We start from the raw sequence: 11,999 nt of genomic DNA on the forward strand, positions 1-11,999 counted from the left end.
TAGACAAAGTAAGCATAATCAGGAGAGGGACAGTACTGAGTGGGGAAAGACCTGTGTGCCCTGAAGGGCCCTGTCAGGTTGCCCTTCTAGCCAATCTTCCTCATTCTTTCCTATTCGATTCTCTCTAGCAAGTTGACTTATTTTTTTTTTCAAGCTGTATCCAGCTTTATTAAAGATAATTTCCATAAACAATCATGGCATTTCAGGCAGGACATGGGCAGACAATCGTTAACAGTATACAACAACTTTCAAACTCCCTTCTTCAATGGACTACCAAAAATCAGAAAGCCACTATAAAACCCAATGAAGTCTTCATCTGATGCTCTGAACAGGGAAAGTTTAGAGTGAGGGTTGACATTTCACATTTAGCATGTTGTTTAACAACTTTTCACAGGCTGAACCTGACTTTCAGGAAGTGAAATGAAAATGGCAGAATTTATCTGAAGATCCACAATCTAGAAATGGAACCTACTCTATTGACAGGTGCCATCTCAGCAGCATCACTGGAAAATCCAGATTGCCTGACACACTGGTAACCAATGACTAGAGGTCAGGTCCCAACAGATGTCTGGGCTTAAGGGAGTTAAGTCTATGCTGAAGGATGGAAAGGGAGAAGAGGACATAAAAACTAATTTGTTGGCCAGGTGCAGTGGCTCACGCCTGTAATCCCAGCACTTTGGGAGGCCGAGGCGGGCGGATCATGAGGTCAGGAGATCGAGACCATCCTGGCTAATGCGGTGAAACCCTGTCTCTACTAAAAATACAAAAAATTAGCCGGGCGTAGTGGCGGGTGCCTGTAGTCCCAGCTACTCGGGAGGCTGAGGCAGGAGAATGGCATGAACCTGGGAGGCGGAGCTTGCAGTGAGCCGAGATCACACCACTGCACTCTAGTCTGGGCGACAAAGCAAGACTCTGTCTCAAAAAAAAAAAAAAAAAAAGAATTTGTTTTTCTATACCACAAGGCTTTTGTGCCAAGGTGGCCATGTGTGTCAAAGTCAGGGAATCCCTCCTTCTGGGAGCCAAGAGGAAATCTTTCAAAACTAGAAGGGAAACGTGTTTTCCCCACATCAATCCAGCTTTGGAGACACTCTATTAGTGACATATGCCCCTTCCCCAAAAAACAACAATGAAGTGTTCTGTGTGCTAACAACATAGCTTCAAAAAAAAAAGTAAAACAAAATTCTGCATTTTTATAAAACTTGATAGAAAATAGTATTTCAAACTGTACAGTCACCAGAAGTACACAGTCATCAAAAATGCACACACTTCACTTGGCATCTCCAGCACCTTCAGCTTTCTGTGCCTGGTCTGTTTTGGCATCTTCATTTTCTGCAGGGTTATTCCCCTTCTTGTCAGCATCACCTTTTCCCTTTTTCCCTTTGGGTATCTTCTCTCCCTTCTTTGCAGGGCCCTTTTTAGGCTTGGGCTGTGGCTTTGGAGGAGCAGGTTTAGCAGACAACCTCGCGGATCTTCTCTGTGGTTCGTCCTTCACCTTGGCCTTGTCTCCTTTAGCATCCCTTTAGCCTTTCTCTTGGGCATGGTGGTGGCAGCGACGGCAGCAAGATGTGGGCGCTGGACGCGGGATGCAGTGGCACGCGGGCTTTGGTCGGTCCAGGGGTTGTTCTCACCTCTTCTTCACACTGCTCCAACTTCTTTTTTTTTTTTTTTTTTTTTTTTTTTGTCGCCCAGGCTGGAGTGCAGTGGCACTATCTTGGCTCACTGCAACCTCTACCTTCCAGGTTCAAGCGATTCTCCTGCCTCAGCCTCCCAAGTAGCTGGGATTACAGGCATGTGCCACAACGCCCTGCTAATTTTTGTATTTTCAGTAGAGACGGGTTTCACCATGTTGGCCAAGCTGGTCTCCAACTCCTGACCTCAGGTGATCCACCTGCCTCGGCCTCCCAAAGTGTTGGGATTACAGGCGTAAGCCACCGTGCCCAGCCTGTTTGTTTTCAATACAGGGTTTTGCTTTGCTGCCCAGGCTGGAGTACAATGGCATGATCATGGCTCACTGCAGCCTCAACTTCTGGGCTCAAGCAATCCTCCCACCTCAGCCTCTCAAGTAGCTGGGACTACAGGCACACACCACCAGGCCCAGATAATTTTTTGTAGAGATGGGTTCTCCCTATATTGCCTTGGCTGGTCTCAAACTCTCGGGCTTAAGCAATCGTCCTCCCACCTCAGCCTCCCAAACTGCTGGGATTACAGGAGTGAGCCACCATGCCTGGCCCTTACTTAACCTTTGAGACTCAGTTTTCTTGTCTGTAAAGTGAGTTGCTATGATACTTAATCTAATAGTTCAGTTTTAAATAAAACAATTTGTATGATGCATTGAGCATATCAGCATATTGCCTGTCATCTTCAAGGCTTGGTAAACAAATGAGTACCCTGTGTTATGCAGTATCCAGGCTCCTGGCATGCCAGGATGGGGTAGAAGGGTTCCTGGGGAGGGTTTCATAGGACAGTCCTAATGAATGGAGGGAGAAAGCAATCCTGGCATCTGGCATTGGGTCCTACAGCAACCATGAGTCAGCCCCAGGTGCTAAGGGACTAGCTATGTTCTCAGCACTGCTGGGTGTGTGCTATGGGTCACTTGGCCACGGTCCTTGACAGTCACGCTGCCTGAGCATCATTCTTGTAAATCTGGCCTGAGTTCTTTTTAAAAAACAGCCTCCACCATGTGATGTCATGGTCCAGCCAGGGTGGGAGAAGGAAGGAGGAGGAGGGTGTGTGCACACAGTCTGGGGATCTTCCTATTTGTGGAGGAATCAATTCGGTCCTAGAAGAAACTCTCTATCCTTCTCTCCTCCTTTCCAGACCCAGTAAGAAATTGGTATTCTGATCTGCAGTGAGAGGAGGTGATAAATCATAATGGTTAAGACATGAACTTTAGCATCAAGCTATCCTGGGTTTAAATCCTGGCTCTGCCAATTACTAGCTCTGGGACTGTAAACTTTCTCCTCCTGTTTCCCCATTTCACACATGGAGAAGATAATTCTGATGTTATAGTGGTGTGGCTTTAAGACATACATGCAAAGCTTTCAGCACATGTGTCAGCAGGCACATTATGCAGCTCATAGTAAGTGTTCAATAAATGGTAGTGACTGTTAGGTCTCCAGCAGTTGATGAGTAATATGACTTGATCAACTTCTCTGGAAGGACCCCGTCTTTTCCAATGGCTTTTTTTTTTTCCTTCAGACAGAGTTTCACTCTTGTTGCCCAGGCTGGAGTGCAGTGGCACAATCTCGGCACACTGCAACTTCTGCCTTTCGGGTTCAAGCGATTCTCCTGCCTCAGCCTCCCAAGTAGCTGAAGTACAGGCAGGCACCACCATGCCCAGCAAATTTTTTGTATTTTTAGTAGAGATGGGGTTTCACCATGTTGTTCTGGCTGGTCTCGAACTCCTGACCTCAGGTGATCCATCCGCCTCGGCCTCCCAAAGCACTGGGATGACAGGCATGAGCCACCGCACCAGGCCCAGTGACCATTTTTCCCCCTGAAAGGTAGTCAGGCCCCTCCCAGGTGTGCCATCATTCTGGAGATGAGGAAGCTGGGGAGAGATGGAGTAGTTGTGTCAACACTCCTTTGTCTTCCCTCCCTTAGCTGGCTCCCTGGCTATAGCTCCTCTAGTTCTCCCTGCTATCTCCCTGCCCTCTCAAGAAGTCTGTCTCCTCTCTCTAGTTAGGAAGGATCAGCCCCAGCCAGCCAGGACTTCTGGCTTCCCCGACCCTGCCTCTTTCTCACACCTTCTCGTGCTCTGCTCTTCATTTTGCAGACAGCTGGGGGAGAGACCAGCAGGTGTGAATGACTGTGCATCATAGAGATGCTTATTGCAGGATGCTCCACATATAATTTCAAGGTGTAGAAGGACCTAGCACTTTTTACTTCCTCCTGGGTGGCTCTGCATTTGTGTGTGTGGTGGGGGTGGAGGTCAAAGATTAGAGATGCCACTCTTCCTAAGGGTCAAGTCACCTCTTGCCCTGCTCCAGGCAGGATGACCCTTGGCCTGTAACAAGAAAGGAAGTGGCGGTAGGATGGTAGTAGGATCCCTGCTCATGAGGAATTAACCTACACTGGGGCCAGAAGTCTCAGGACAATGTCCAGCTGGACAAGAACCAGATCCCTCTCTTTCCAAGCCCTAGGTGGTGGGGGGCAGAGGAATAAGGAAATGTGTAAGAAACTTAAAAACTAGATTTATGGCCAGGTGCGGTAGCTCATGCCTATAATCCCAGCACTTTGGGAGGCCGAGGCAGGTGGATTACCTGAGGTCAGGAGTTCGAGACCAGCCTGACCAACATGGTGAAATCCTGTCTCTACTAAAAATACAAAAATTAGCTGGGTGTGGTGGTGGGCGCCTGTAGTCCCAGCTACTCGGGAGGCTGAGGCAGGAGAATCACTTGAATCCAGGAGTCAGAGGTTGCAGCGAGTCGAGATAGCACCATTGCACGCCAGCTTGGGCAACAAGAGCGAAACTCCATCTCAAAAACAAACAAACAACAACAAAAAACAAACAAACTAGATTTCCAGGCCAGGCCCGGTGGCTCACGCCTGTAATTCCAGAATTTTGGAAGGCCAAGGTGGGCAGATCGCTTAAGGTCAGGAGTTTGAGACAAGCCTGGCCAACATGGTGAAACCCTGTCTCTAGTAAAAATACAAAAATTAGCTGGGCCTTGTAGGGGGCATCTGTAATCCCAGCTACTTGGGAGGCTAAGGCAGGAGAATTGCTTGAACCTGGGAGGCGGAGGTTGCAGTGAGCTGAGATCACACCACTGCACTCCACCCTGGGCAACAGAGCAAGACTCCGTCTCAAAAATAAATAAATAAAAAACAAAGAAAACCCCCTAGATTTCACTAGACATAAGAAAAAAAAAAAAAAAAGGCTAAAGGCAATACTACGTACAGTTAAAAAGAAAGAGGCATACATACATATGTAGTATCATGGAAAGATATCCAAGACAGGTTACTAAGTGTTCCTTCCTTTCCTTCCTTTTTCCCCTTCCCCTTTCCTTCCTTTCTTTCTTCTTTTTCTATTTGGAGATAAGGTCTCACTCTGTAGCCCATGCTGGAGTGCAGTGGCATGATCATGGCTCACTGCAGCCTTAAAATTCTGGGCTCAAGGGATTCTCCTGTCTCAGCTTGCTGTGTAGTTGGGACTACAGGCATGTGCCACCAAGCCTGGCTAATTTATTTTTATTTTTTGTAGAGACAGGGTCTTGCCATGTTGCCCAGGCTGGTCTTGAACTCCTGACTTCAAGCGATCCTCCTGCCTTGGTCTCCCAAAGTGTTGGGTTTACAGGTGTGAGGCACTGCGCCTGGCTTCTTTATTATTATTATTATTATTTTAGACAGAGTCTCTCTATATCACCCAGGTTAGTCACCAATTACTGGGCTCAAGTTCCTGCTTCAGGCTCCTGAGTAACTGGGACTACAGGCATGAGCTGCATACCCAGCAACAGTATCACATTTTTTAAAAGACACTGAGGCCAGGCACAGTGGCTCACACCTGTAATCCCAGGATTTTGGGAGACCAAGGCAGGTGGATCCCTTGAGGTCAGGAGTTCAAGACAAGCCTGGCCAACCTGGTGAAACCCTGTCTCTACTAAAATACAAAAATTAGCTGGATGTGGTGGCGTGCACATGTAATCCCAGCTGCTCAGGAGGCTGAGGCAGGAGAATCACCTGAACCTGGGAAGTGGAGGTTGCAGTGAGCCAAGATGGCGCCACTGCACTCCAGCCTGGGCAACAGAGCCAGACTCCATCTCAAGAAAAAAAAAAATCACTGAATAATAGGAGTATGAAATCCCATTTATGCTTTTCTTTAAAAAAATCCAAAATATGTGGGAAATGAGATAGGAGTGGGGATACAAAGTTTTCTGGGTTAAATATTTTGCAACTAGTATATGCTTATATATTACTTGCGATTTAAAAAGTGTATTTTTTAATAGCAAAAGCAGAAAGGGGCTTAGAAAGGGAATGTGAGGGCCCTCAGGAGTGGAAAACAGGGGACTTCCCATGACGAAACCAGCTTCTGTTCCTAATACAGCCCTTCCTCTACCCATTGCTACAGATCATCAGATCGTCGGACTATCTCCTATGGCTACATGGAAAAGAAAGGTGAGGTCTGCTGTCCCTATTCATCTCCAAAGACCCCCAAAGTAAACCCTCAGTTACCCGGATGCTCTCAGAGGTCAATAAAAATATTCAAACATCCAGCTGGCATGGAAAAGTGGAAGAGGAAAATCAAAACGAGAGAAAATTCCCAGATTCTCCAATTAGACAGTTTGGACACCCGAGCTCAGGAATGACTATAATAAGCTCACCTTTGGAGGTCTCAACATCATGATGCAAACTTAACCCCAACCCTAGGCTAAAAATAAAACTTCCCAAGGGCCAGGTGCAGTGGTTCATGCCTGGAATCCCAACACTTTAGGAGACTGATGCAGGAAGATTGCTTGAAGCCGGGAGTTCGAGACCAGCCTCGGCAACAAAGCAAGACCCCATATCTACAAAAAATATGCCTGTTGTCCTAGCTACTTGGGAGACTGAAGCAGAAGGATCTCTTGAGCCTAGAAGCTCAAGACTGCAGCATGCCATGATTCTTCCACTGCACTCCAATGTGGGCAACAGAGTGAGCTCCTGTTCCTAAAAAGTAAAGTAAGATAAAAATAAAATAGGAACTTCCTACCAAGTTACCTATATTTTCTTTTTTGATCTTAAGGCCATTTTACATATGAAAATCTTGAGCTCCAGAGATGTGAAATAACCTGCCCAAGTTACTTGCAGTAAGACAGAGGCAGAACCTACCTTCAGAATCCTCATCAGTTTTTTTTATTTTATCCATTATCATTATCCATTATCATCATACCATATTGTCCTTTTTTTTTTTTGAGATATTGTGCAGATAGCCCAATCACAGCTCTCTGCAGCCTCGACCTCTGGGGCTCAAGTGATCCTCCTGCCTCAGCCTCCCAAGTAGCTGGGACTACAGGTGCACACCACTATGCCAGGCTAATTTTTAAAAATTTTTTTGTAGTTTTTTTTTTTTTGTAGAGACAGGGTTTCACTATGTTGCCCAGGCTCCATTTTAAATCTAACATTTGCTTTTGTCCCCTTTAATCTTGACCCCAACCCCAGCCCTAACCCATAGTGGGCTCATGTGCTTCTGGCCCCAACTCAGTGAAAATGGCTTGTTTTGCTTTCTGCACCTCCTTGCTCCTTCCTCCCATCTTATCACTCAGAAATCTCCCATGCTTCCTTCTTGAAAGGAGCAATCCTAGGCAGGCAGGAAGGACTAGATTTGGTCCCAGCCTGAAATGTCTCAGAGACTGCATGGCTCTTTTCTGCATCGTTGTAGAAATGATCCTTACCAGGAGGACTTTGGAGTTCACGTCAAGCAGGCCATTGACTCTCTCCCCCTGGATTCCTTGCAACAGCAGCCTCTTGACCATAGAGAAGGACACCAGGTTATCCATGCCCATGATCCAAGAGCTTGAGATCCTGAGATGAAGACTTCAGGAGAGATCAGGACAGATAATTTGTGGTGGGCAGGAATCAGCAGCAGCTGAGTCCAAGGGTTAGCGTCTGGGAGTAATTTAGGAAAGTTTGGTGCTGACAGCTGTGTCTGGGACTTGAACGTCATGGCCAAACCAGCTCCTGGGCTCCTCAGCTGCTTCAGACTAATGAACCTCTGGCCCAGGACACAAGAGGCAGCTGTGGTGTGGCTGAAGTCAGGGCCCCTGGAGGCCCAGGCTCAGCCCTGCTGCTTCCTTAACAGTGTGACCTTAGACAAGTCACTTAGGAAAAGAGGAAAGGAAACTAGCATTTAGCGAGTGCAGTGCCCTTTCACAGCTGCCGTCATACAGTGAGGAGGGGAATGTCCCTATTTCACAAGAGAAGTCCTGAAGGTAAACAGTGTCATTCAAGGCTCTATAGCTGGGGAGTAGGAAGACAGAATTAGAACCCAGAACTTCTGAATTCAAATCCCAGGCTGTTGGCCCTGAGCTTTAGCTTCTCGGTCTGTAAAATGGTGATACACTCACCTGGCACACGAAGTCGCACACTGAAGGTTCTAAAACCCCTCCCTTCTTTCTCCCAACCGTGGTCCTGAAGAGCTGTGGTACCTTCTTCCTGGGAACGTAGTCATCGTATTTTGCCCTCCCCACAACAAATTTGTGGGGTCTAGACCCCAGGAGGTGTCTGAAGGGAAGGTATTTGGACTTTGCTTTCCCCTCTACTCCACTCCCCAGACCTTCTCTCGACTCCAGAGGGCCGGCTCCCGCTTCTCCTCCCTAGTTTTGGCTGGCGGGCTGACATCAGCTGGTATTCCTAGGGATAGGATAAGGAACCCTGAGCTGCCTGGCTCAGCTCCAGGCACCCCTTCCCCCACAACCCAGGACAGCCCCTTAGATGCAGCGGCGTCGAGAGGCCTCTTCTCCAGGTCTGGGAGAGCAGCTTGCCGACCCCTCCAGACCCGAAAGAGAGAGGGGACGACTCGAATCCGGGGAGCGATCCTGGGAGACCCTGGAGAGTCCTGGGCGCCACGCAGCCAAGCCCCCGAAATAGATCCCGGTTCCGGGGTTCCGGGAGCTGTCCAGCCTCGCGGGGTGAGCTACGAGAGGGTGGGCCAACGCCGGCGAGGCGGAGGGAGCCGCGGGCGCCAGGCGCGGGTGCGACAGCGACTCCCCCTCCAGCCGCGGGCCCCGGGCGTCGCCCCCGCCCCCCACGTGGCCGCCGCCGTCCCAGCCCCTCCGAGGAAGCGGCGCGGCTTCCTGCAGCTTGGGCTGGGGATATAGGCGCCCCCACACCCGGGCCCGGCTCAGCGCCGCCGCCGCTCCTCGCCTCCTTGCCGCACGATGGCCTCGCTCCGGGTGGAGCGCGCCGGCGGTCCGCGTCTCCCTAGGACCCAAGCCGGGCGGCCGGCAGCGCTCCGCCTCCTCCTCCTGCTGGGCGGTGAGCACGGCGCCCCGAGGCCCGGGCGGGAGGCGCGAGAGGCCCCGGAGGGGAGAGGGGAGAGGGGAGAGGGGCTGGATGGCCGAGGCCGGAACGGGCCCCGGGGTGCGGGTGCGGACCGACGGACCGAGCAGCACTGGCCCTCGGACGGTCCCTGACCCCACCTCGGGGCGGGCGCAGCATGAGCTGCTTCCCACCCAGGGAAAGCTGGGGTGCTGGCCCCGGCCCCTCGGAGAGGGCTTGGGAGGACAGGAGTTGGCCAGAGATGAGGGGGCCTTGGGCCTGGGTGTGAGTGACAAGGAGCTGGTGCCAGCCCCTCCCTCCCTGGCACTGAGGCGTCCGTGGGGGCTAGATTATTCCTCCTTTTCTTCCAAGGTAGCCTATTTTCGGAGAGTCTCAGTCCCCCAACCCCCGTCGCAGGCTCCACTGCCGGGGTCCCCGCTATGCTACCCTCCTCTCCCGTTTCTTCCCACAGCTGTCCTGAAGCCCCACGAGGCCCTGGCTCAGCCTCTTCCCACCACAGGCACACCGGCGTCAGAAGGTGGGTACCCAGGGTGTGGAAGGGTGGCCGAGGGCAAGGACGAGAGCAAGTTCAGTAGGGAGGGTTCCTTTCCCACGAGGCCTGCCCAACCCCAACTGATGCCCCACTACACTCCCCTCTGTTCTCTCTTGGGGCTCCTTGTGGTCTTTCTCCCTGTCCTCCCACAAAGCCCCTGCACGGCTCTGAGCTGCCCACCTCACAAGTGGGCGAGAAGACCCCAGGAAAAGGTGTACGTGGAAGTTCTTATCAGGCTGGGATGGAAAGTGCTTAGCACATGGAAGTCATTATAGGATTCCTGAGCTGGGACTCTGTCCTCAGCCAGAATGTTTTGCTAGGGAAACTTTCTGAAGGGTTCCCACGTTTGAAGACAGGCGGTTCACCTTGCAAGCACCTGGCAGGAGTGTTTGTAGGGAGGGGGAGGGGTGTGGTCATTTTGCAGCATCTGTACCTACAGGGGGGACGGTGAAGAACTATGAGACAGCTGTCCAATTTTGCTGGAATCGTTATAAGGATCAAATGGATTCTATCGAAAAGGATTGGTGTGACTGGGCCATGATTAGCAGGTAGGGGCAGTGATGGAGGGTGGCTCAGGCCAGGGGGTGGACCTGCTCATTGCAGGTAGACCTTGAGTGAGAGTGGGGCACTCTTCTCCCTGGGTCCACCCCATCCCTCACTCAAGTGCTCTTCTGCCCCTAGGCCTTATAGCACCCTGCGAGATTGCCTGGAGCACTTTGCAGAGTTGTTTGACCTGGGCTTCCCCAATCCCTTGGCAGAGAGGATCATCTTTGAGACTCACCAGATCCACTTTGCCAACTGCTCCCTGGTGCAGCCCACCTTCTCCGACCCCCCAGAGGATGTACTCCTGGCCATGATCATAGCCCCCATCTGCCTCATCCCCTTCCTCATCACTCTTGTAGTATGGAGGAGTAAAGACAGTGAGGCCCAGGCCTAGGGGGCCACGAGCTTCTCAACAACCATCTTACTCCACTTCCCCACCCCCACCAGACCTCCCTCCTCCCCTCCTACTCCCTTTTCTCACTCTCATCCCCACCACAGATCCCTGGATTGCTGGGAATGGAAGCCGGGTGGGGTCATGGCACAAGTTCTGTAATCTTCAAAATAAAACTTTTTTTTTTGTACAATGTCCTCCCCATTTCAGTGGAACCTGTGTCCTTCCCTGCCACTCCCACAGGCCCTCAGCTCTGGGTAGTAGAACTGGAAAAATCTGGATGGCCCATTGTTCTGTTCATTTCACCTGCCCCCCTGCTGCCTGCCTCCATGAAGGTCACACCCCTATATTCTTTCCTCCCAGGCGGGCCTTTCCTGCCCATATCCAAACTCGGCTCCAGGAAACAAGCAGGAAGAGACTCCCTTCCGGTCTGGACAGCAGCTGGGGGCCTGCAACTGGGGAGGTGTGGGGGAAGGGGCAAGGGAGGAGTCTCTGCTTGTGACTCCTGCAAGAGGAGCAGGAGGCTGCCCAGGAGCCCTGACTATTCCTCTTCATGCCTCAGTTTACTCGCAGGGCCTGGGAAGAGGAACCCTGACTGAGCAACAGGAATCCATTCCAAAGGCCCTCACAATTGAGGGAGAAAGCAGTGGGGGCTTCCTTTACTAGGTTCACCACCCCTCTCCATGTCCCTTGCCCTCATCCTACATTGTCCTGGACTGGGTGTGGCCTACAGCCTAGCAACACACTGCCCCCTGGTGTCCACTAAAGCCAGCAACCAGAAGACGTATCTGATCTGGAAGAAGCTCAAGGCTGAGGAGCACTGGACCCTGGGGTCAGAAAACTGCCATCTCTACAGCAATCACTAGTTCCTTGTTTGTTTGTTTGTTTGTTTGTTTGTTGAAACAAGTCTCATTCTGTCACCCAGGCTGGAGTTCAGTGGCACAAACATGGCTCGCTGCAGCCTCGACCTCCTGGGCTCAAGGATCCTCCCATCTCAGACTTCCAAGTAGCTGGGACCACAGGCGTGTGCCACCATGCCCGGCTAATTTTTTTTTTTGAGATGGAGTCTTGCTCTGTCACCCAGGCTGGAGGGCAGTGGCACAATCTCGGCTAACTGCAAGCTCTGCCTCCTGGTTCACGCCATTCTCCTGCCTCAGCCTCCAGAGTAGCTGGGACTACAGGCGCTCGCCACCGCACCCAGCTAATTTTTTGTATTTTTAGTAGAGACGGGGTTTCGCTGTGTTATCCAGGATGGTCTCGATCTCCTGACCTCATGATCCACCCACCTCGGCCTCCCAAAGTGCTGGGATTACAGGCATGAGCCACCGCACCCGGCCTAATTTTTTTTTTAAGTTTTTTAATACAGTTGGGGTCTCACTGTGTTGCCCAGGCTAGTCTTGAACTCCTGGCCTCAAGTGATCCTCCCCAGTCAGCCTCCCAAAGTGCTGGGATTACAAGCATGAGCCTGCTGTGCCTGCACAACCACTAGTTCTTAGCTGGACCCTTCTATCAGCTTCCTGAGACAAACAACACTCTCTTTAGATACCTTCCTACTTTCTA

At 51.0% G+C, this 11,999-nt stretch overlaps 1 protein-coding gene and 1 pseudogene across 1 annotated transcript; one reads left to right on the forward strand and one right to left on the reverse strand.

Annotated features, from left to right (window-relative positions):
* Positions 1-132: 132 nt before the first annotated feature.
* On the reverse strand, positions 133-8,326 carry LOC129017293 (non-histone chromosomal protein HMG-17-like; annotated as a pseudogene).
* Positions 8,327-8,641: 315 nt separating this feature from the next.
* RAMP2 (receptor activity modifying protein 2) lies at positions 8,642-10,636 on the forward strand. Its single transcript, XM_054457652.2, has 4 exons — positions 8,642-8,949; positions 9,425-9,490; positions 9,945-10,053; positions 10,187-10,636. The coding sequence occupies exons 1-4, from the start codon at positions 8,853-8,855 to the stop codon at positions 10,440-10,442; spliced, it is 528 nt and encodes a 175-aa protein (XP_054313627.1). The 5' UTR covers positions 8,642-8,852; the 3' UTR covers positions 10,443-10,636.
* The last annotated feature ends 1,363 nt before the right edge of the window (positions 10,637-11,999 follow it).

Source organism: Pongo pygmaeus, chromosome 19 (genome assembly GCF_028885625.2).
Source record: "Pongo pygmaeus isolate AG05252 chromosome 19, NHGRI_mPonPyg2-v2.0_pri, whole genome shotgun sequence".
Taxonomy (NCBI): domain Eukaryota; kingdom Metazoa; phylum Chordata; class Mammalia; order Primates; family Hominidae; genus Pongo; species Pongo pygmaeus.